The sequence below is a fragment of the Alosa sapidissima genome, chromosome 6 (genome assembly GCF_018492685.1).
Source record: "Alosa sapidissima isolate fAloSap1 chromosome 6, fAloSap1.pri, whole genome shotgun sequence".
NCBI classification, from domain to species: domain Eukaryota; kingdom Metazoa; phylum Chordata; class Actinopteri; order Clupeiformes; family Clupeidae; genus Alosa; species Alosa sapidissima.
The window spans coordinates 33,287,060-33,313,200 of NC_055962.1; the positions used below are offsets into that span (position 1 = coordinate 33,287,060).

The 26,141-nt window shown below is 40.3% G+C and overlaps 1 protein-coding gene across 7 annotated transcripts; it reads left to right on the forward strand.

The window, feature by feature from the left end:
• Positions 1-1,806: 1,806 nt before the first annotated feature.
• LOC121711273 (interferon-induced GTP-binding protein Mx1-like) lies at positions 1,807-12,846 on the forward strand. Of its 7 annotated transcripts, none has more exons than XM_042094704.1 (14): positions 1,807-1,921; positions 2,023-2,219; positions 5,125-5,262; positions 5,355-5,509; positions 6,251-6,389; positions 6,477-6,675; positions 6,974-7,052; positions 8,920-9,042; positions 9,200-9,332; positions 9,501-9,659; positions 10,039-10,115; positions 10,301-10,624; positions 12,092-12,175; positions 12,341-12,846. In XM_042094704.1, exons 1-14 carry the CDS (start codon positions 1,836-1,838, stop codon positions 12,563-12,565), a joined length of 2,118 nt encoding a protein of 705 aa, XP_041950638.1. In that variant the 5' UTR covers positions 1,807-1,835; the 3' UTR covers positions 12,566-12,846. The 7 variants fall into 7 exon arrangements, with proteins under 7 accessions (XP_041950638.1, XP_041950639.1, XP_041950640.1 ...); XM_042094705.1 differs by having other exon boundaries at positions 12,095-12,175; XM_042094706.1 differs by having other exon boundaries at positions 9,200-9,242.
• Positions 12,847-26,141: the final 13,295 nt, after the last annotated feature.

Here is a 26,141-nt window from a genome sequence, read left to right on the forward strand (position 1 = left end):
TCCACTGGCCAAACAAAACTTATGTGTCTAAGAGATACTCTGCAGTACTGGCATGTTGGCAGATTAAAGGAGCAAATACACATGATGTGTTGGCAAGATTATTGTCAGATGTAAATAAAGAATTCAAAATCCATAACAAGGTTGTGTGTACAGTAACAGACAATGCTGCAAATTTTGTCAAAGCGTTCAACTGTTTTGGGATGGATGTTGCTATTGATACTGAAGTGCCAGAGACAGTTGTTCACTTTGATGAAACTGAAAGTGAAGATGACAATGAACCAGTGTCAGCCTTTGCTCCCGCCAATGAGAGCTCAGATGAAGATGACCAGATGGAGCCTGAGCCTCTCTCAGGTCTGGATTATCCCTCTCTCCCCCCTCACAGAAGGTGCATGGCCCACACCTTGAATCTAGTGACCAAAGATACGGAAAAAGTAACTGAAAAACGCTACAAAACAATGTCGAGGGCTGTTTTTGCAAAAGCATCTGCTCTTTGGAACCTGGTTAAGCGAAGTACAAAGGCTTCTGATGTTGTGGAGGAAAAGCTTGGGATTGGCTTTGTTGTGCCAAATGACACAAGATGGAATTCAGTATTTCTTGCCATGGAGCGACTCTCGCATAGCAACACTAACTACCAAGGCAGAAATGAACGTGGTGGAGGTCACCCCTGAAAATTATGCTGTCAATGCCACTCCCCTACATGACGAGCTGATTGATGATTTTGGCTTTTGCCGATTCTCTCTCTCAACCATCACCAGCATGGAGCATTTGGAACCTACCCTGGAAATCCAATGGAATTGTCTCTGTGAGACACTCTGGCAATGAGCAATGATGCACATTACTTTTTCCCCTTGCATTCCGGGGAACCAGCTAAACTGATGAAGACAGCACTGCAACGTTGGAGGACAGTACACATTGGTCATAGTGTTATCAGATTGCGTCGAAGTCCGAAATCATTCAGAGTAAACATGGTCTAGTGTTATCCAATTTCGTGCAGTGAGATTTTTAAATGCATGCTTGTTGCCGCCCCTCGAGTTGGGCCATTACATTGTTCGTGGCCAGACCCTTAATCTTTCTAGATTACCAGGGTCTGGATTTTCCAGGCTATTTGGAACCAGCTCTGTGCACGAATGTCCCTGTTGGGCTCCAGTCCATTGAGTGTCCTTTGGAGTAGGTAAGACTGTTTTTAGTGGCAGGCTAGCACATACCGTTGACTTGCGCTAGCCTAGCACCTGCGAACTCTGCAATTAGAACGACTGGATGAAACGTGTTGAAAACGGTCTCCACTGATAAATATCACACTTGCTTACTTGGAAATGAGGTCCTATGTCCAAAATCCTGAACCACCCCTTTAAGAGCCTATGTTGTACATGTAGAAATATGTCTTCTGAAGGCCTAAACAGAGCCCAAACAAAAAAACATTTTGATCAACTTTGAGGGACAGCTTTGAACATGCAGGATCCAGACCAAACGTGACGATTTTGCTACATACTATTCCTACAGTACATGGTTTAGTTCTTGCTCTATGGGCTTTGACAAAAAACAAAATCGAACGAAAGCCAAACAAAATCGACACCCCCCTCCCCCTGTAGAACTGGCTGTATCTTGGAAAGTATTGATCTTACATAAAAGTAATTTTACAGTGTGTCTCCGGGGTAACATAGGTACACCTGGTAATTTTTTCAGAATTTGTTTTGAGACCTAAGTGCGTGGGCCCTGGTTGAATTGACGTGGAATTACCTGTAGGTTAGGTGAGCTATAGATTCAATTTGGATATTAATAAATCAACATGTGTGTCTGTTTCTCTTTTTAATACAGACTATTCTTTATCAAGAACAATGGACAACTGGAGTGTAGTGCTTTATGACGAGGAAATATGTAAGCAAACTCCCTTAGCGACTGCTGAAGAGACACCAGAGGAGGAGTATGCATCATAACTGTTCCATTCAACACATCAGTGCACACATTGTAATTAACCCATATGTTTAAATAGTGTTGTGTTTCTTCCCTTTACATGTATCTCAGTAAAAAAATGGAGGGAGTACTCCATAGCCATTTCAGAGAGCAGGTTCATCCATATTTAGAGCTTATCGACTCCCTCCGTCTAATGGGCATCGATAAGGATCTGTCCCTGCCTGCAATAGCTGTGATTGGAGACCAGAGCTCAGGAAAGAGCTCTGTGTTGGAGGCGCTGTCTGGAGTGGCTCTCCCCAGAGGCAGCGGTGAGACTGTGTTGCCAGACTAAGAGAGGTTCTTATTCACCTTATTCCGCGAAACAGGGGGGGGGGGGCATCTTTGTCCACTTTGTGTTCAAACTCCCTGTTGAGCAGTACATCCATTGCGATACATTGAGTTAACAGAGTTCTATCGAGATGACTGGCATCAAATTTTATGGGTCATCCTAAAGTTAGGAACGTTTATTTAGAATTTTGGTGACTTAGGACATTTCTATTATACACCTTTGCTATCGGAAGTTAGGAGAACACTGACTTAGGAGCAGTTGTTTTGTAATGACTTTCTAAACATAGTTACCATGGTTACCAAACAGATAAGATTAGGAAGTTAGGACCTTTCTGTACTACGGCCCTGCAGTAAGTGTTTTGGTTTTAGCAGTTTAGACAGTAAGATAATGCATTGGGTATTCGGTAAAAATAAAGAAAGCACTTTATACAAATATATTATGAACTATGTATTGACATACTGTGCTGAGAATGGGCAGTCCGTCTCTAAAATATATCTCCATACGATACGGGAGGCTACCGCCGCATATAATCTACCCACTCTGTAGAGGTGAATAGCCTTGGGTGACGAAGTACATTTCCTCCCCAAGTTAGCCTCTCCATCCTCTTCTGTTATCCCAATGAAGCTAGCTGGAACTAGCCGAACAGAAGATTGAACACAAGAAGGAAGAAAATACATTTCTTAAAGGAACCGTATATAAGAAAAATATTTCAATTAATCATAAAATGGCCCTGATATGTCACTAGACATTAAGAAATCATGTTCATTTCAAATACTTATATCACTGACAACAGTAGTCCGGCCAGGATATTGTCATTTAAAAAGTGAAGTTGCAGCCCTCAACTGATGTTGATGTTGTGTTTTGTCATGTCATGTTGTGTTTTGGCCTGATGCGCCACCCTCCACCTATCTACTAATCACGAAGTCAGTAGTGTTTCGCCATCAGGGTTGGCAACCTCGAGTCAGGGGGGAGGGGGAGGGGATACATCGCTCTTCAGTATTTTGAAAGTGATTGCAGTACCAGTTTTGGCCACAATCTTACATATGGTTCCTTTAAATGGGCATGGTGGAATAAGGGGAATAAGCACAGCACAACAGTACTTTCTCAATTTTGGTTTTCATGTTTGCAATGTTTATCCCTGGTTTGTCTTGGTTTGGTAAAGGTTGCCATTTAAGGAATATTCCAAATCCAACTTAGAAACAAAAGTTGAATACATGTATTTTTATTAGTGGGTTAGTCGGAGCAAGCTAGAGTTTAGTTTATTATTATTATTCTGGTGGAATGCTCAGGATTTGAATTTTGATTATGACATCACAGCTCTAACTGCTAAAGCCTTGATTGCTTGCACCTGGCAGAGTTCTAAGCCTTCTGGCAGCTGCCTAATTATGAAGCTGGGCTGGGCTGTCTGTGGCTATGTTTACACGTGGCTGGCTATTTTTATAAACAGACATTTCACCGTCTCCATTTTCAAAAATAACATTGTGCACACCTGTCAGTTTTCAGAAAAGTTTTCATTTACATTGACCCGTGTATATGACTCACTCGTATGTCTGATTTTCAAAAATGAGGTACTGTACTTGAATGAAGCCCAGTTCAATGCCTAGCCAGCACCAGTTGTTTTAAAGCCAATCCATGTCAAATAAATCTTTGTAGATCTGCTGTAGACCATGTACATGACCTATATACACATGGATTGGCTTAGATTGGCTTTAAAAAATGATGTGACAGCACAGAGTGACATGCATACATTAAAGGCACACCAGGCAAGCCTGATGCTTTTTCTCTACGAAACTCCCCCTCGCTCAGTCTGAAGCTCTTTTCCTTTTCTTTGCGTCTTCCGTCAAGGGTTTTCGCTGCTTTCGCCGGCTCTGCCATTATACACACGTTTGCAACAATCTCTAGCGTTTCGTTAGCCTGCCTCTGTGCTGTAAACTGATCCTGCTTCGGTCGGCGGGTAGGATACACCGAACTTGCAAGTGGGATATTCTTCCTACAGGCAGTAGCGGCGGGCGAGAGAGCCTTCATTCGCCCCGTAATGAGTCATTTAACCATATACCGACTTACGAAGATGATTAATTAACACGAAAACGTTGCCTGGTGTCCCTTTAACTTGCATACACATTGATTGGCTTTAACCCTAGCAACCATGTCATTTAGCATAGCAACCACCAATACCCTAGCAACACCCTAGCAACCATCTTAATTTCCTTAGCAATAACCTAGCAACCACCTCTATAATGTCAACCTAGCAACCACCATAGCAACCAACATGATTACCCTAGCAACTGTGTTATTTTGCATAGCAACCACCATATGTACCCTAGCAACGCCCTAGCAACCATCTTAATTACCCTAGCAACAACCTAGCAACCACCTCTATAATGTCAACCTGGCAACCACCATAACAACCAAAATGATTACCCTAGTAACCACCATAGCAACCACATTATTTTGCTTAGCAACCACCATTTTTATCCTAGCAATGCCCTAGCAACCATCCTAATTACCCTAGCAACACCCTAGCAACCATCCTAATGAACCTAACAACAACCTAGTAACCACCACTATAATGTGACCCTAACACCATAGCAACCAGCATGATTACCCTAGCAACCAGCATAGCAACTGCATTATTTATGCGTTTTGGCTTATTGGATGTTGCGTTAATGCAGATAACTTTTGATCCATGCGCCCGATAAAAAAAAAAATGAGGTACTGTTGCAATCCTTTTGGCAAACTGCACCTGATCAAACCCACTCTTGAAGTTCCTCGGAAATGCAATTCTAGTTTACGAACTGTCACTTGTTTATTACATAGTGGACAGGAATTTTTTGCTGCACTTTTATCAGAAATGGTTCTATCAGAGGAGGCTCTGTTCCCCTCAGGTATTGTGACTCGGTGCCCACTGATGCTGAGGTTGAGGAAGGTCATGGGATTGTCAGAGTGGAAGGGCACCGTCTCCTACAAAAATGAGACTAAAGACATCAAAGACCCCGCTAAGGTTGGGGATTATGTCGTCAAAGGTAAGGTGAAAAGTTGAAGAGTAACATTGGGGCCCTCTTAACATGGCTGGGGACACTTGTAGACAAGATGTTTTGCTTGATGTGTCCATCAGCCCAGAATGAGCTGGCTGGAAATGGTGTTGGGATTTGTGACGAGCTGATCAGTCTGGAGATCATGTCTCCTGAGGTGTGTGACCTCACTTTGATTGATTTACCCGGTATTGCCCGGGTGCCTGTTAAAGGACAACCTCATGACATTGGAGACCAGGTGAGGAGTAACAATTAATTTCCATATATTTTATGTCTTGTCATGTCTTTATAAAATGTTAAATATTTTCTGAAATCTGATTTTTGTTGTTAAATCTGTGAATGTAGATGTTGGTATCATGTGGTTACAGAAGACTAGGATATAGAAGTCAAATATGTATATGAATATCATGTATGTTGTTTTTGCTGGAAAGTTTAGTGTGTTACGATACAGCATTTTGCAGCACTTATCTTAAAGGCATAGTCAGGGATTTTGCAGGACGTCGCTTGTTTGTGTTTGTTTATATTTACATTTATTAGCAGACGTTTGTGAAAAAAAAACATACATTATATTTTAACCAAATGAAACATATCAGAAATGTAGCTCACCCCTACCTTCAGTATTCCCAGAGAAATTGTATGCACATTGTATGTTTTGTTTTTGTTTGGGGGCAGGCTGCCCCCCACTTTGTTTCTTTCCAGTTTTCGGAGCCTGGGCTGCCTACAGACAGTTTACGACAGTGTTTGTAAAATATGACTGATCATGCAGAAAACCTTACTTATTTAGGTAGTGGTAATTTCTTATCATATGGTAGATAAGAGTATAGAATAGATAGAATTTGCCCTTTTTCAATAATACTGATAAATCACACAGAAGGCCCTGATCTATATCCTTGCATGTTTGGCCTGATATTGTATTTGTCTCTATGAATTGAACCATAAATGAAATAATATTAACCCCTCTTAATTTTGTTTGTTTAAGATTAAAAGGCTCATTCACAGGTTCATTGCAAATGAAGAAACCATCAACTTGGTGGTGGTCCCATGCAATGTTGACATAGCAACAACTGAAGCTCTAAGAATGGCTCAGGAAGTTGATCCAGATGGGAAAAGAACTTTGGGTAATACATTTCTACATTGGTTATTAATATTCCGTTCAAATGAATGCATCCTATAATGTGAATGTTTTCATTGATGTGTGTTTACAGCTATTTTGACTAAGCCAGACCTTGTAGATTGTGGCACAGAAAAGAACATTTTGGATATTGTTGATAATCGGGTCATTCCGCTGAGCAAAGGCTACATAGTTGTGAAATGCCGTGGTCAGCAACAAATTCAGGATGGGATTCCTCTAGCCGAGGCCACCAGGATGGAGAGAGATTTCTTCAGCCAACACAAGTACTTCAGGTAAATGGTGACCTCGGGCCTACACTTCAAATATTCACACCATGTCCTTCCCATGGACTGCATCATGTTGGACCAATGGGATTGAATCAGATTGTACTTGTCGATGTGCCTGTCGAAGATGCAAGCTGATGCTAAATCTTGAATTTCCCCTTGGGGATCAATAAAGTATCTATCTATCTATCTATCTATGTAGAATAAATAATATAATGATGGGTATACAGTCCATCAGGTCTGCTTGCCAGTAAAAGTATTTCTGTTGCATTTTTTGTAAAATTATTTTTGCATGACTGCCTCATAGGCGTCTTCTTGATGAAGGAAAAGCCACAACCCAGTGCCTTACCATCAAACTGACCCAAGACCTGGTGGGCTGCATCAAAGTAAGTCTGTCTATCTGAATGGTTGAGCCGTTTTCAACTTCAGACTGTAACACTCTTTTATGCAGTTTTATGTAGGTCATCAGAATAGTTCTATGACTTTTTACAAAACAAATGCAGCCACACGGTTTTGTTTTAACTGAGTGCAGCCCATAGCCTGCGCTTCATGTCAATAGGAAATTACATGGTCGCAATGTCGAGAATAGAGTGGGCTTGTCAACCGGACACTATCAGTCTATATTTCAGTTCAGTGCTAACATGAGAGCTTTAGTTTAGAACCACTGCACCTTAAAGGAGAGATCCGGCCGATTTTTAAAATGGATCTTGATCGCTAGACGTTGCCAAGTACTGTCGTTAGGGAAAACGACCAAAATCGGTGCTACCGAACTGGAGTAGCTGCAGCTAATGGCCAGTACTCCCAGTCAGCTACAATGCTAGGTCTGGGGCATCATCTAAACATTCCCTTTGTGCCTCTTACCAGACTCAAAATATCATTAAAAGGTCTGTACTATATGAACAGAGTCCTTACGTGACAAAACAATGCATTTTCTACTCATTAGCTGTGAAGAAACTGTCTAAATTCAAAGTTTGTACTGTCACATCTGCACACTACTCTGTTTGCCTTTTCCTGCAACAACTGAATTCCCACGATACTTCAGCGGGAAAATAGAGCTAGCTTTCAGTAACGTGCAGGCTTAGGCGTAATTTGGACCGTTTCTATGTAGTTACATAGTCATTATATGGTCATAACCATTAATTGCTCAATTAAGTTTTCATTGCGAAGCCGGCATAGCTCGACAACAGACTTTCTTGGGCTTTCCTGGAAGCGACTGATGGAAACTGAGGTATGTGACAGTACAAACTTTGACTTCAAACTGTTTCTTCACAATTAATGAGTTGAAAACGCATCGTTTGTCACACAAGGGCCCTGTTCATGTTGCACAGAACTTTTAATGACATTTTGAGTCTGTTAAGAGGTAAAAAATGCACGTTAAGATGATGCCCCCAGACCTAGCATTGTAGCTGACTGGGAGTATTGGCCAATAGCTGCAGCTACTCCAGTTCAGTAGCACCAATTTTAGTCATTGTTTTTCCTATCGACAGTACTCGGTGACATCTAGCAATCAAGATCCATGTAAAATCAGCCTGATTTCTCCTTTAACAACACTTCTAATGCCATCTAGTGGTTATGAGATGGTAAAGAGGAGATGGCCTGTGATGTGAAATGCTTTTATTCAACAAAAGCTATAGCTATAGATTACTGTATAGCTACATTACTTATCTCAAGTTTTTACTGAATTTAATTATTTTTCATTAGCCTCACGAGCCAGACCCACATCAAGATGTAGGGTCTGGGGACTCACCATTCACAGTACTCAGTCCGAGGGGGGGGATATACTGTTGACTTTCAAATTCCCTCTGCACGCAATAGGATAGCGCTACAACTCATGAGTCCCATGCATTTTCCCACCAGCGGAGCTAGTTGGCTAAAAGTTAAAACTTTTGCCAACTTAAAAAAAAAGCTTAACTTGTGTCACGCTGTTCGCCAACAGCAACATCCATCTTCTTTGTTTTCAAGTAGCAGGGAATTCACGCCGAACCGTCGCAACTCTGCCATCATTATGTTAAGCCCGCCTACCGACTATACACGATGTGATTGGCCTGATCGAAGTTTAATTTTTACAGCTCACAAGCCAACGGAGAGTTGCTATACTACCCTGGCAGCAAATTACATTTGCTGCCGCTAGGGTGCGTCTAGATTTCTAGGCTAGTTCTAGCTAGGCGAGTTTTAATTGAATTAGATTCTGTTCTTTTGTGTGTGTATGGGGGGGTTGTGTCTGTGTGTGTGTTGTGTATGTGTGTTTTGTAGAACTTTCTGCCAACACTGTCGGAGCAAATTAAAAAGGAGCTGTGCAACTTAAGGGAACTGTTGAGTCAGTATCCAGTGGGTCCTCCCATTGATGCCCAAAAAAGAAGACTCTTCCTTACTCGTGTGAGTTTAACACCTAACAGTAGGCACATAACTTGTGATAGTATATGAGATAACCTCTCCATAGCAAGATTATGACTGTTAATGCATGATTTTTAAAACTATCCTCCCAAATGGCATTGATTTGCCTCAAACAACAGAAGTTAATGTCTCTTCACAGCTGCTGATTGAGTTCAACAACAAGATCAACCGATTAATAGAGGGTAAAGTTGTCACTAAGGAAAACCTTTTTGCGCTTCTTCGGAAGCATTATCAGAAATGGAAACATGAACTTGAGCGCAGTAAAACTCCATGTGAGTGCTACTAGCAAAAGAATATCAAACAAAGACACATCTACATTTACATCTACTAATTTGTTAGCATTGTACTGTACTTCTGTTTATTGTGGTACTTCTCATATCATGAAGTATTGTTTTTATGCTATGCATGAATGCTACTTTGGTCTGCTTTACAAAAAACAGTTTGTGAAAAGGTACAGAATGTGGTGAAGGAATATGACCTGAAGCACAGGGGAAAAGAGCTGCCTGGTTTCAGTAACTATGATGTGTTTGAAACGGTCACACAGGATGCGGTGGCGAAACTACAGAATGATGCACTACAAACTTTGAGAGAAATCAGAGGTGTGCATTTTTATCTAAATGATCCACAATGCCTTTTGAATAGTCTTCAACTACAGTATGAGTGACAAAGGGCAATTCCATGGAAAATTATGTTTTTTGTAACATCCATAACGCCAATAAAATGTGATGGTATGGTATGATTTGAATGATTACATGAAATTTGAGCATTTGCTATTTTTGGCTGAAGAATGTACATGAGAAAAAATGCACAAAAAATGAATTATCATTCACATCATACAAATGCCAAGGCATTTCACTGGCGTGGATGTGACAAAAAGTCAATTTTCTGTGGAATTGCCCCAAACAAACCAGTTTAATTGGTCAGTGTATTAGAGGAGTGTTGACATAGCTCATATGACAGGTATCATGCTTTCTTCAGGAATAGTTGAGAAGCAATTCAATGAGGTCTCCAAATCCTGCTTCAGAAACTACCCTTTCCTGGAGTGTATCACAACAGTAAGTTTGGAATCAAAATGAAATAATGAAATTATATTTTGTCACTCTTACTAAATAATTTCATCCTTATCATATAGTTTTACTATATCATTGGCATGAATTTATTTTATTCCCTACTGTTATTTTTTAAATATGTTCAAGTCTATGAAATAAATAATTTCACTGGATTTTGTGTGCATTCTCAGAACAAAATAAACAAAATCCAGTCGAAACAGGAGGCCAAAATGGAGAAAAGAATCCAGGAGCAGTTTGAGATGGAGAAACTGATCTATACTCAGGATGGCAACTTCTTCAAGACCATCAAGACTATAGATGATTTTGTACCGCCACCTTCACCTCAACAGAATGTTAGTGTTGAAGAAAATCTCAGCAAAACACCACAAACTCCATCCAAAAGAGGCAGATCCCCGTGCCGCAAGTCTGCTAAGCGCCCTCGACACTCTGACCAGGACAAGCCAGTGGTGGATCTACCAAGCATGACTGACATGGATGCTAACCCAATTAGCCTGGTGAGCAGCAATCCAGAAATGTTGATGATCCTGTAGTTTAGCTCTTACAGATGGTTACACATACCCACTTTCTGGTGGCAAGGTAGTCTAATTGTACTCATTCCAGCTGTCCTTGACTGGCATCCCACTTACAATACTGTTCTAACACAGTTTATTTGTATATAGTAGGGCTTTTTTTTTTTTAATTTCATCCTTATTGATTATACCTCTGGCTGGTGGGTGTGCATAGTCCCTGAGGGGCACATAAAAACTCTAATTGGTGAGCTTTACAGTCGGCCGTGGGTGCCGTACTTCTTGTGCACTGGCCGTGCACACCAATCAGGTGTGGCAGAAGAGACATTTGGAATATTTAAATGAATCAATTCATTGACATTTAAATATTATCAAGCACAAAGAAGAGAAGTGGCACCATAAACTGGGTGGAATAAAGAAATACAGAAGAAAAAACTTTTGTTGTTGTCTTTTAACCTCTGTTTATATGTTATCTCTACTGTTATATATATATATATATGTAAGGGATAATGTATAGAACGCCGGTCATTACTGTGAAAATAAGTCCCGACAGGGCGAACCGGACCCCGACGCGCAGCGGAGGGGTCTTGTTCCGCCCTGAAGGGACTTATTTTCACAGTAATGACCGGCGTTCTATACATTATCCCGCTTATTATACGGCTACTTGCCAAAACGAAATAATAAACTCCCCACGATATGACTTTAGCCTACATAACCTAGCCTATTTGTTACCGTTCATCGTGGCATTTGCTGAGAAACAAATAGTTCGCAACAACACACGCTGCTGAACTTGAATCAAACATTCTTTAGAACACAGCTGATCAATCGTCTGCTTTAAAATGAACGAAGTTCCAGTCCTTGCGTAGTGATATGAAAGACGTATCAGAAGCACAAAACCCGTACCCATTGACAGTGGTAATTACATGTTTGCAGCGGTAATTACATGAATTTATTTACCGCTAGAACTTTGGGAAATCCCATTCAAGTCAAGTGAACGTTCTACTAGCATTGTGAAGAGCCGTATAATAAATATATATATATATATATATATATAGAACATTTTAATTAGTGTTGCCATGTTATGCATCAGTTGTATTTTTTTATCAAATATTAGGTTACACTTTATCTGAAGGTATCTACTGTACATAAGAGTGACATGACACTCTCACGAACGTGTCATGAACATTATAAACAAGTCATGAATGTTTATGACATAACGCTTCTGTCATTAAGTGTCATTCGGTTTTTGTCCTGACAAGTTAGGGTTAGAGGTTAGGGTTCATGTGTCATGACAGTGTCATGTCACTCTTAGGTCGATACCTTCAAGTAAAGTGTTACTAAATATCATTATTATATTAAATTTGAAGCACATTGAGGTTGTATGAAATGTACTATACATAAATTTCACTTGACCTTTTTTGACCTTGCCTTGACTGTGATTATGTTTCCCTGAAGCAGGCCACAATCTCTCTGGAGGCATCTGCTATTAGTTCTGAAGCCATGAGCATGTACCCTAAAATGTTACATTCATACTATGAGGTACAAGATGCACTTGAATACTTGAAGTGGAACTTTTTAAATATTACATTGCATAACAATATGGTATTTTAATATTATGTTTATCTGCTATGTGAAAACAGCTGTGGAAGATAGGCACCTCAACTAACCTTACTTGGTACTACTCTCTCTCTATCTCCCAATCAGATAATGATTCAGCGTCAGGCGGACCAGATCCCCATGCTGATCCAGTACTTCCTTTTGAAGAAGTCAGCGGAGATGTTGTGCACTGAGATGTTAAGTCTCACTGATGGGGTGGACGTGGACAAAGCCTTGTCCGAGGTCTCGGACAGCAGCCGCCGCCGCAGCGACTTGCAGGGCCGCGTTGAACGTCTCAGCGAGGCGCAGGACAAACTCAGCCATTTCCTCTAACCCCTCATTTCCACTGAACCCGTCTTCTTTATCGTGTTCCATCAGCTTCATGTTTTTGTCCTAAAAATACAGCTAGCTTATTTTGATACTCACTGCCAGCTGAAAACTGATACAGCAGTCATATAAAGCTCCTCTTCGAGATTGTTATGTTGAAACAAGTGGTGATTGACTGTCATGGTGCCACTTGAAAATAGATCAGTGTAACCATGTTCGGTTACACTTTACTTGACAGTATCAACATGAGTGACATGACACTGTCACGAATGTGTCATAAACAAGTCATAAACGTTTATGACATAACGCTTCTGTTATTAAGTGACATTCAGTTTTTGCCATAACAAGTTAGGGTTAAGATTAGGGTTAGGGTTCATGTGTCATGACAGTGTCATATGTTCATGACAGTGTCATGTCACTCTTATGTCGATACTGTCAAGTAAAGTGTAACCCTATATTATGAATATCAGCCATTGTAACTGTATTTAAATGTACTATCTACCTAAATATACTATTTAGTACTGTTTTTAAGTACAGTTACTCATATTTTGTATTTTAAAATATGTCATCCCGTTACATGTATTCTGTCACTTCCCAACACTGTTGGCCATCGAGTTGTTAACAGTGGCATCTGTAGAAAATAGACTTTGGGCTCTATTTTGCACACCAGCGCAATTGACTTTGTATACTAGCGCTTTTGTCTTATTTTGCAGTCAGCGCATATTGGAATTTTCCCTCCACAACCCACGGGGGCGTTTCAGCGAAAAGAGGGGGCGTGTTCCGGCGCAAACAGTCCCTGTTGATATTTTGCAGTTTCAGAAAACAATTCCACCACAGACCAGGAACCTCCTGGTCTAAAGTCAGTGGCGCGAATTCAGATGCTATTTTAAGGGCGCATGCATGGCCACAGGCCTGCAGAAATTAATGCTATGCACACCGATCTACAGACACCCTGTGCACAGATGGAAACATTCATATTATCAAGCCTTGATAATATTTGTCAGTTTCCCGGCTTTGTTGGTGCATTGGCCAACTAAAAGTGTAGTAGCCTATATAGTACATCTACATGCAATATCTTTACAACAACAATGCCTAATTACGACCTATTAATTTGGAAAACCTTATACAGCCCTATAAAGGCTAAAGTTACCTTTAGTTTTGTTCCAATTTACCGTTGTGTATGGCTTTAAACAACGTGTGCACTTTAACATCAGCCTATAAGCATTACTCCAGCTGCGCTAAGGTTTTGACAAGCACCACAAATTTGCCTACCTTTTAGCCCATCTGAAATAACTCCAAAACTTTGCTATGTTCCCTCCATCCTTTCGTTGTCTTCAAAAAACGTTTTATATCCATGATGGCCTTGAAGTCTTGAGTTTGTGAATTCGCTTAAATAAGCTTATTATGTGCTGTTAACCAGCAACCATAGACAGTAAAAGAAAGCAGCAAGTAGCCTTCGCTACAATTTCTGTAGTTGCTACATCCATTCATTGTTATTCTCTCTCCTGCTCAAACAAAAGTTGTGCGTGCATTAAGTTGATGATAATGTGTTTACAAACTCTACTTTACATAAAATAAATATTGTAAATAGCCCACTGTCATGCAGTTAATGGGATACTGTGCAGAGTTGGAAAGTTAGGTCAACTTGGAAAGTGTTTCTAGTTGCCTGTTGGTAAGGTACAGCCGTAGCTTACACCTGCAGGAGCGCTTGCTTGGGCGCCTGTGTTGCGAACACATTTCCACGAATCACGGATGTGTTGATGACATAAATTAGGAAATATTAGAGGACTTAATGAGACGAACTGCATGTCGATTCCATTTAACCCAAATGCCCCAGCAGCAGCTCGGGAGAGGAGAGCTTATCTGACAGATCTGCATTGTCTACAGTGAGCTAATGTTAGATTACATTGCAAAAATATCACCATGCATTCATAAGCTCGTGATTCAGTGAGAGTGATCCCAAAACATCGGAAAGTGACATTTCTGTGTTACATTTTGTCAAGAGGAAAAATCAATAGCAAACTGTTCACAACTGACTATAGCACTGTGAACCGTTCCTGGTTGCGCCTGCAAATCTGCCATCATAATAGCAATCCGCTATGGAACAAGCATGCCTGTTGTTAAAGGGAATGTGAGATGACGCTCTGATTGGTTTATTGCACGTTACGCCCAAACCACACCCATGAATAATGTAGCTGCTACAGACCACCCCATTTTAGATTTGCGTCGGGCGCAACAGTCAATATTCCGCAGGTAAAATAGAGACAACCCCCAAGATCCGCCCACAAATTTGCGCAAAGTCAATTTAAAGTGTTAAAGTGCGTGTGTGTGCAAGATAAAGCCCATGGTGTGTATTTGAAGGGTGTATTAGATACTCTCTTAGATTGTTGTTTTACTTTTCTCTCTTTTTCCAATATTTTGGTTATAGTCCTTAGATAGTTACATTCGTTTAGACTGCCTCTCCTTTAGGCCTATATTATGGAAACTATATGACATATTAGGCCTAAAGTGTGTTAACTTGTGCGCATTTACGTGATAGTCTATGATGTCATGTGCAGGTGCGGTGGATCGCGTACAAACCAGGTTGTCGGAATGGTATATGTTTATACTTCTCATCCAACCACAATCAAATTCACTCTATCCGGATGGCATGATTTATCTTTATCTAGTTTTTTTTTTTTGCTGAAATGAAATAGGAATAACGAGGCTATTTTTAAATATAAATTTGAGCTGGCTAGGATAATCTATACCTGGAGCAGATTTGTTTGCATTGATGGTATATTCCAACAATAAGTCACCCTCTGTCAGTGTCAGGATACACATAGACTCAGGTCAACAGGATCCGTTCAAAGCATCAAAGTTATCTTTATTAGCAGAATTAGAGTCTCAGTCAAACTCACCGAAGATCACTCCAAAATGAACAGGGTATAAATGAGAGGCATCCAAAACACACAGAAGATCCAGAAGCAGCATAAAAGGAAATCCAAGAGTCCTTAACGTGAGTTCAAAAGCACAGAGGATACTGACTTAACTGAAGGAGCAAGAAAGTCCAGGATCAAGGGCAGAGTGTACTGGTGTGGCAGCCAAGGGCACCGAACTGAGTCTCTGGTGCAACAGCGACGAGGACAGACAGGCAGCACAGGTCTCAGCTGCTTAAAAGAGTTTGAGTAATCAGTATTCAGGGGAGAATGATACGACACAACTTTATTTGTCAGTTTGTGCTGAAATTCTTTTTGTATCTCTGGGCACCTCATTTAAGTATAGGAGGACAGCATACAAAGGACAGAAACAATACATGCATGTAGATATACATGTAGGACATAAAGCATCAACAGACAAACATGAAACAAAGGCACAAACGATAGTATCAAGCATGACAGAAGACAATATATTACAAAGATGCTACATCAATACATCCAAACTTTCAACATTGCATCCATGGATAGATCTTAATGTTGCTGGTTTAACAAAAGGATTGATTAATGTATAAGAGTATCTGAGTCTGTTGCGCTTGAAAGAAGTAACTCTAAAGCCCCCGCTCCAGACTCTCCACCCTGGGTGGCAGGTCCTTCAGTGTCTTGGCCCCCAAACTCTGGAACTCCCTCCCCCAACCTCTTTGTGCCTGTCGTCCTCTTCCTTTCTTCAAAGCACATCTCAAGACCTTTCTGTTTAATGATCACTTCTCCACACCCAACACATAGTTCCATACAGATAACTTGTCTTTGTTGTATTGTTTTGTTTGTTTGTTATTGTGTTTCCCTGCCTTTGTCTCTGTTGTATTGTTTTGTTTGTTTGCTATTGTGTTTCCCTGCCTTCCTACTATGTAAAGCGACCTTGGGTTTGAGAAAGGCGCTAAATAAAATAAACATATTATTATTATTATTATTATTATAAAGCGCCTGTTTGAGGGCAGTAGCTGATATTCTCTGTGTAGAACATGTGAAGTGTCCGTGGAAATATATCTAGCCAGCCTGAGCATGCTCTTGTTGTGGGCTTCCTGGAAGAGGTGTGCTACAGATAGCCCAATGATCTTTGAACAGATTTTAATTTGATGGTATAGTGTTGCTTTATCTTTGACTAAAAGGCTACTCAGCCAAACTGTGCTACAACTAGATGTACCACAGAGCGGTACAAAATATGACCGCCGCCCAGCACATTTTTTCCACAAAAATAAGTCACGCTTGTCAAATTGTGTTCATTTCCTACTTTATTCGTTTTATGTGTGTTTGTAATTGAGTGTGTGCAGAGTGTGTGGTTGTTTTTGTGTACATTTGTTGTGTGTGTGTGTTTTTTTTTGTGTGTGTGTACGTGTGTATGTGTGTTTGTGTATGTAGGTGTGTTTGTACTGTATGTGTGGGTGCATGTGTGTGAGGGTGTGTGTGTATGTGTGTTTATGTGTTTGTGCGTGTCGTGTGTGTGCGTTTCGGTCCCTAAATTCACCTAAAAATCCAAACTAAACTAAACTAAGGCTGAAGTCTTGATAATAATCTTAGCCTACTGTATATGAGAATTTGTATTTTGAAGTGTGCTCGTTTTGATGCAGAGCAGAGGTTTATCTTGAGGTAGGGTAGGCATACTGAGACATATGCCACTTCCTTACCTTGTGGACTACGATATTATCAACAAATAATAGGCACCTTGGATCGGAAGTCGAGCGTGAATCGGGCTAAAAACCCAGGCTACTAGCTTTCATGCCAGCAGCACATCGGGGAGTGCCAAAACCCAGGCTACTAGCTTTCATGCCAGCAGCACATCGGGGAGTGCCAAAACCCAGGCTACTAGCTTTCATGCCAGCAGCACATCGGGGGTTTACCAACATTCCACATACAACTAACTTGACATCAAGCTAAACTGGCATCCATTACACTCACCCTCCTAAACCTCACTCCCAATCCAGGTCACTGCCCCAATGTAACCTGCATTGTGTTGAACCTGCGCGGTTCAGCCCTGCACACGCCCGGAATCAAACCTGCGACAGCAGCAAACAGCAGCACCTCGGATCGAGCGCGCTGACAATGGAGCTAAAAGCCCACGTTAGCTTTCACACCAGCAGTACTCTTGAGTGTCTCTTGAGGCGTCTGGGAGTGAGGTCTACAATCCCCCCCCCCCCCCCCCACACACACAGTTCTTTATTTTTTATTTACCGTAGTATGTGCAGGACTGAGTGGTGGTCATATTTTGTACATCTCATGTAATGGTGTTGCAAAACAATGGAATGGTACTTCCTGCATCCCATTGCCACACGCACACAAGAGAAACCACAGTGCAGAACTGACAACCAAAACATGAGAACTAGAACAGCTGAAAAAGGAAGTGGGCGAAATGGAGGCGAATAGTGAGAGGAGCAAGGGGGGCTGGTATCGCCATCTCACCTTACATTGTTCATTTGAGTGATTTTTCTCACTCGGCGCTGCCCATTCTAGAGGATGCATTTTGTGAAAATCTGGAAACTACCTCAGAACTGGAAACGGGAAGACATGATTCCTTTGACAGGAGTTCTGAAATGAAAAGGCAGTTAATTTGACGTGATCTGACATGTGAAATATGACATTAGGAAAAACCAAGCAAGTCAGAAGTGAATATCAGAGGAAGGGTCAGAGTAAATCAGCTAAGCCGACCACGTGGGTTACACAGGTGACTTCTGTTCTGGGAACTATCGAAGCTCACAGTGGGATAGAATGGTAAGCATCATAGTAACACCAAAAAAAATGGACCTTTCACAAATTCCACTCAATTTGATTCTATGTTATAGATCAGTGGTCGCCAACCCGTCGATCGACCGGTAGATCTTGAAGACTTGCCCTGTAGATCCCGAGAATAACAGGTGAACAGGCGATCAGGAACTGTCAGGAATTTGTTCTCCATTTGAAGAATGCAATGGATTATGTACGTGCACAGACAGCTACAGACACGGAGCGCATTTTAGGCCTTAGCCACATTACGGTTACTTTCACTTCCTAGAGTGCGCATGCATTACGTGAAAGATGCTTCATACCAAAACATTATCAAACATTATCAAATTTATCATGACGTGTTGTCACAAACACTTACTCCAATTAGAAAATCAAAACTAAAATCATATAAATAAAGACTATATTAAGTGTTGTTATCTCATTGATGCCTATAAGGGGGTGGAGGATGTGATAAGCTATTTTTGACCTGATACATTTGCCTAAATGAAAGGCCTTACATTGGAAGTATTTTAGCTTTGATTCTCTTTTGATGCTTCATGATAGATCTTGTCTTTGTTCAGGGCGAGGTCAGGGATCTTGACCACTGTGTGTTCTCTGCGTGCTGAGTGTTTCGCTAATTAACAGATTGGGATAAAAGCAGAGACCACAAAATGGTCGAGGTTCGAACCGGCAACCCTCCGGTTACAAGTACGAAGCGCTAACCAGTAGGCCACGGCTGGCCCCCCAAAAAATCAATCCATACAGTAAAGTATACACATAAAGTATTTTCCATAATTCTGAAATCAAAACATATTTTGGAATCCACAGTGACACACCTACACAGGCCAAAATCCCTTCTGAGAGAAAGTTTCTTCCAGTAGCAGCAACTGGAATCCATGCATTTCCACTGAATTATTTTTGGAATCTGATCCCTTATCATACCTGTTCATTCTTACTCGTTGCTCGTCTTATCTTGACTAAATTCAAAATGGCTGCAAACGCTAAACTTCGTGAAGGTACTGTCTGTATAAATCGTCTTGTAAGTAAACTACCAGTGCTTTTTCAAAGTTCTCAATGTCTCGTTTTAAATGTCAGGGCCCTCGGAAGTCTACCAATGAAGTGTGGAGATACATTGAGCCTCGTAAATGGGTGTAAAACAGTGATTTATTTGCATGGCTAGCCCGATGCCGAAGCACCACTATTGAAAAAGCTGTTGGTAGCATCGGCTAACTAGCGCCAGATTTTGGAGTGCAGGGGACACTTTAGGTCAATATCACACCGGAATTCTCCTTTAACATGGATGCCAGTTGCAATGTACAGTATTTAGTCGGCTCTTCCACGTGACAGAACAACTATATCGGTTAGGGATGTCACGCATGAAACAATGCTGCAGAAACACGAAAATACGACTTTGAGTTAGGCTATCATTTCAGTTCCTGTTTATCTATTGCACGATGGGTAATAATTTAAAGGAATCTAGTTGCAGTCTTGTAAATAGGGACTCTGCAAGATCCCTAGTCATTGCAAAATCATAGTCAGTGACTTAAAACTCTACTACTTGTCTTTAGATGTGAGAGGGTCTGAGACTGTAGTCTTTCAAAAATCTTTTCCAAATCTTTCCAAAGTCTGTCAGTGTAAGGAGGGCTTAAGGCAAATCAATCTTACTTTCCCACGACAGTTTAGAACCTTCTAGAAGATGCAGGAACATTCCCACGATGCAGGGATATTAAGGTTTTGCACCTACGTCATAATGTCATGTAACCGTTTGTTTACAACTAGAGTGGTAGGCAAGAATGGTAGGCAAGGCACTGCAGAGAGTGGTAGGCAAGTCGGGTTGCATAGGCTACACATAGTTACAAATAGCTTCAAAATTGAAATTTTAATATCAAATATTGACCGGGATGCCGACCACTTGTGTAGGCCCTTACAGTTGGTTTTACAATAAGAAGCAAAAAGGCGACGAACGACCGTTTAGCCTACCTATCCTCCTGGTTGTGGAGGATGATCGTTAGCAGCTGTGAAGTCTTTTATTCTCAAGATAGCCTAATGGTGTAGCCTACTGTCTACGAAGACGTAGGCTAAAATACAACTATCTACAGTCATCCAAAAATGAATTGCCAGAGACAGGCTATGAAGGGAAAAAGTGCAGCATTTTAAACATGGCAAGATTATTTTTACCGGAACAGTTTGTTCTAATTTGTCTCGTGAAATTCATGCTTGTGGACATCAATCACCTATCTTCTGTCCTTCTATTTCAAGTTATCATGTGTGTCATTTGATTATATAATCACAACAAATGCTAATAAATGAAAACAGAATAGGCTTTTGTGCTATAGGCTAACGTTACAGGTCACTTAGGCTAACTCCCGTATGTCAAAATAAACTGATTTGATCCTAATAGTTTAGCGATCACACACAACAACTTAACACAGCAACCTCAAACACCACTGTTGAACCTAGGCTACTGCTTCAGTCATGTAAGAAATAAGCAGTTTATGAATTATCTTTACCCGTTTAATCAAGTCCACATGACCAAAATAACAACATATTTAAAGGCTGAGCTAGCATAACAGCCTAATATAGGCGATGCTGCAATGGATAACTAATAAAAAGTTTCACACAATTAATGAACTTTATCACTCACATTCTGAGTTTTTCTGGGTGGTTATATATCCATGCAGATCGTCTTGGAATAAGCCATCGCTGTTATATGATATAATATGTTACAGGATTCATGACTAACGCCATTAATGTTATGATGCTGACTGACGCTGGCTATAACAGTAGCTTCTAGGCTACCGTTTTAAAGTCTGCTGAGTCTACTACCTACCAAAACCTGTCGCTGTTCAGTTGAAGTTAAATGATCAAATATTGTTTGATTTTGTGTCAGCTTTCAGAAGGAAGACATGTTCCTTTCTGGTCAAATTTCACAGCTTCTAAGAAAGGCTATCGTCTTCGTGTAAACCGAGTTTTGAACAGAGAAAAAAAGTTAGGCTACCATTAGGCTACATGCAGGTTCTCCGATACAGATCAATGCACCAAATCAGGGCGATTTTAGCGAAACAACGTTCCTGTGACAGGCTATCAAATATTGAACAATGGGATAACGTTTCATCATCACCTTTATTGATGCCTGAAATGTTGACATTGCTGAAATACAGAGATGTAGCCTACTGAGAGGCAGCTGCAGACAACGATGTTCAATGGGTTCAACTTGTCCCTTGCCTACCAGCTGGATGTAAACAAAGCTATAGAACCTAGAATACACATGAAAAACGTTAATTCCCAGATAGATAATAGTCTACATTCTAGAAGTCACAGATCTTAACCAACAATTTGAAAAGACACACGTTACTTCTCCGGGTTACATTTCGAAGATGCTAACATTACATTCAGCACTGTAGGTTTACAGAATAGTTTCAGAAGTTACACAAACAGTTTACATTTAACAACAATTATAACAATTATAATTAATTAATTACAGGGTAGGAATTTCACGACGGCCATGGCCGTCGTAGCCCCTTGCGTTGGCCGTGATGCCCCTTTGAAAATCAGAGGTTTACAGGCCACGGTGGCCTTGGTGCCCCCTTCTTTCAATATTCTGTTTTGCGTCCTACTAATAGCGATATCAGCTTTTAAAAGATGTTAGCCGATAATTGCTGTGTTGAACGGTTCGCGAGAAAAGTAAATAATATAATTCAATTTAATCATACATTCTACTGAAGGTTTTGCGTCCATGATCTCCCTACCCATTCATCTCTTATACTTCATGAACCCTTCTTTTAACACATGACAAACACTATCTCAGAATAAACAGCAGACCTTACCAAACACAAAGGTGTAAAGCAGTCCCCTGTACAGTTAGCCGTTCCAGAGTAATCCAGTTTTGAATTTGCAGTAAATTTCGACATGCATGGATGTCTCCAAATTTGGGATTTAAGTTTTACAATGTGGTTAAATTGTTCCACATGATTTCATAACGGGCCAAATACAAAATAAATGTTACAAATATCTCCTAGATATTGGTAAATCAGAGGACAGCTGACTAAAGGCCTATTCACACCAAGAACGATAACTATAACCATAACGATAAAAGCGTTCACACTGAACAACGATAAACAAAGTCTCTCCTTGTGTTAATAAATGTGACGGTTAAAATTCAATGGGTTCTGATTGGCTATTAGTTTTTTATCGCTCTGAAAGTGATTCCCAACGATATCGTTCTTCATGTCGTTATCGTTATAGTTTATGTGTGAACGTCGTCATTCATATTAACGAGAACGATATTTATTTATAGCTATCATTATCGTTATCGTTCTTGGTGTAAAGGCCTATTCACACCAAGAACGATAACGATAACTATAACTATAACCATAACGATAAAAGCGTTCACACTGAACAACGATAAACAAAGTCTCTCATTGTGTTAATAAATGTGAGGGCTAAAATTCGATGGGTTCTGATTGGCTATTAGCATTTTATCGTTGTGAAAATCGCTCTGAAAGTGATCCCCAGCGATATCGTTCTTCATGTCGTTATCTTTATAGTTTATGTGTGAACGTTGTCATTCATATTAACGAGAACGATATTTATTTATAGTTATCGTTATCGTTTTTGGTGTGAATGGGCCTTAAATGGGCCTTTAGAGTTTGTGAAAGTATCCTTAATGATCACAGCATCTAGGCTATTTGAGTTTCTTAAAGCTGAGCTGTGCTTAAATTGTTCAATACATGATTTCATAGCAGGCCAAATATAAAATAAATGTTATATAGCCTAGATATCTGTAATTATTAGATGATCAGATGATTACATTACATTACATTACATTTAGCAGACACTTCTTGACCAAAGTGACTTACATATGTCAGCTATATTACAAGGGATCACATTGTCCCCGGAGCAACTTGGGGTTAAGTGCCTTGCTCAAGGGCACAACGGTGGAAGCCGGGAATTGAACTGACAACTTTCAGGCTACTGCACGCTAGCCCAGCTCCTTAACCACTACACTACCACCGCCCCAGATGATTTACAGTTCTATGTAATGTCATGTTTCATGTTTTTGTAATGTTTCATACAGTGATGCAGGTCTACTGCAGTGAATAGGCTAAATACAACTTTGATCATTTTTATATGCTACTACTGTATAGTTAACTTTGGCCTTGGTGCCCTGACATGTGGCCTTTGTGCCCCCCACCAAATATGCCCAACTGAAGGCCAAGTGGCCTTGCCCCCAGAATGGTGAAATTCCAAGCCTGAATGTGAGACATTACATTTAACAACGCACACTTTTACAGTCATCAAGAGAGATCGGTTGCATTTTAACAGGTTACAAACATTTATTACATTAACCCTTATCTCACAATGTAATATGGATACAATCATTTAAACAGTTTAAGGCACCTTACACATTTCACAGAATTAAGACATAGGCTACAGTTAAGTCTACATAATTCCCTAAACTTTACCAAGTTACTACTAAAGTACTTGATACATTTCATTCATCACACATTACTATTTGTTATAAGGTCATTGTTTGCAGTTATGGCTCATTTTCCATTCTTTTATTCACATTCAATAATCATCAAGTATTTCTGAGGTCAGGGCCCTGCAATCTGGCCAAGTAATCCAGCACATTGTTCATCATCTGTTACAGCACATTCATCCACTTCCACACTTTCAGGTGAACTTAATTCAAGAGTAGGTTGCAAGGCCACTGGTTTAACATTACGATTCAATTCCTGATCAGTTTCTTTCCTAATTTGTCTAGTCATATTTTCTAGGTCAAACAGATTACCTTGATAGCTAGCGCTGAATCTAGCCTTTCTGCGTTTTCGCCTTGTAAGACGTATCGGTTTTGTGCTACCGCTCTGTGGTCCATACGGATGGTGTTCAGGCCAGAGTGCGAATTACCCCACCATAATTGGGGGGTACTGCTCCTTCACTTCTTCTATGACCATCATGGTCCACTACCATATCAATCCCCATCATGATCGCCAAGTGCAACATGTGTTGTGCAACACACAAACAAGGTCTAAACATGCGACAAACTGACAATTAGTAGGCTACAGAATATCTCATTGTTACTATCCAAAAGAGAACTGTTTTGATCCACTCTCAGAAGCTAGAAGTTAAGTGCACTGAAATACCATTCTAATTACTAGTAAAAGTAATACCTTTACAAGAAGCCTATTGCCTATTTCATGAAATATTGATTTGGTTTATTTTTAGATTTCATAAGACCTGGAGGTAAGACCCAACCCTCTTGTATAAACATAACCAAGTTTCCATTATAGTCTATGGTAGTCAGTGTCAAATCAACACAATTGCTTAGAGATATGTGAAACCTGAGCAATCGAGCATACTATGAAAAAACATACTACCACAGAAGAACTACAGAGCGGTAACCTACCAGAACAAGCTAGGTATCATCAACACTACAGTAGGCCTGTACAAATGAGTCACATGCACACATACACTTTTCCTCATAGTGTCTCAAATCCTAGTTTCATTAAGATAGTATCAGGGTTCTCAGATGAAACTACATTTATTGAACTAAAAATATGAAATAATAGAATGTAAAAACAATACTAACCAATTAAAAACAAATTCAAATACTAGCCTAGGCTATTGGCTCTTTTTATGTTTCCACAGGTTTCACCAATGTTAGGCCATCCTTAAAAATATTTTTGTTTGCAGTAACAGCCAAAAAAAATTAAAAATGGGTCGGTAGGTAGGTCAATATTTTTTTTTTCAAGATTCAAAGTAAAAAAAAAAGTACAATTTTGGTCATGGTGATTACGTAGGAATGAATTTACACAAATGTGCATATCGTGACGTAACTGACTGGGTCTTCAACCCGTGCCTTCAGGCGCACCATTGCAAACCTCATTCTGATGCAGGTTATATAGACCAGCCTTTCTCAAACTTCTTTGACCTGAGGCCCGGTCATGGCAGACTTTTGGGTCATAGGGCTCATCTACATGTACCCAGAAAGAAGGCTACAATAGATCTTGGCCACGTTATATTGAAATTTGACTATACAATACTCAATGCTATACAGTGTATTATACAGTCTCTGTTCTGTTTCTAAGGAAGTTCCAAAAAACAACGTCGTTCTATTAAGTTTCGTTAAATAAATAAATAGCCTTCCAACAGGTTTAAGCGGAGCTTTGATACCAACGTTATCGATTAGTTTCAGTTTCTCTCGCGCAGACGCGCATTGAATGAATGCTCATACCACCACTTAATTGTAGGGCTCCATGTTTAATGACATCGATAGCAGAAACGTTTGTTTTCTTTTTTCGTCGATCCGCGGTTTCTTGATCAACTGCGCAGCAAATTATCAGATGAAGCACCGGGCCTAATTTCACTCCACGACTCCGCGGACCAGCAGTCTCCATGTTGCGGACCCATATTTTGAGAAATGCTGAATAGACCACAACCAATTTCAATACTCCGACACGGTCACCGTTAGACTAGGGCGAGAAGGGATGAGAAAAGATCTGGCCACAGTTCTTCCAGAACTTCGTGCCAAGTAAAAGCGTCATCAGTTTGTGTGAATGAAACGAAGCGTAGGCCATGTGACATGCGTAAAACCAATGGTGTAGAGATGACGCCACAGGTTTTTTTTTTTAAGTGAGCCACGTTTGCATGTAGGCAATTTATATTCACAATACTTGGGCCTACTAAAAGAAATATTATTTTATTGCATTTGTATTGGTTGTTTAGAGTAAAAAAAAAACAATCGGTCGGTATTAACGCAAGTTTACAACCGGCAAGTCGGTCGGACTAAAAGGGGGAAAAAATAAATATTTGGGTCGGTTCTAAATTGACAGGGTCGGTCGGGTTACGGCAAACGAAAATATTTTTAAGGATGGCCTTATGTAGGCCTATAGGCTTAGCTATATACA

What these genes read in the sequence shown, in the direction of transcription:
- LOC121711273 (XM_042094704.1), top strand. Translation starts at nt 1,836, where the DNA reads ATGGACAACTGGAGTGTAGTGCTTTATGACGAGGAAATATGTAAGCAA. An exon ending in AACTTTGAGAGAAATCAGAG is followed by an intron (nt 9,660 to 10,038) that starts GTGTGCATTTTT and finishes TGCTTTCTTCAG; the next exon opens with GAATAGTTGAGAAGCAATTC. An exon ending in TGTTACATTCATACTATGAG is followed by an intron (nt 12,176 to 12,340) that starts GTACAAGATGCA and finishes TCTCCCAATCAG; the next exon opens with ATAATGATTCAGCGTCAGGC.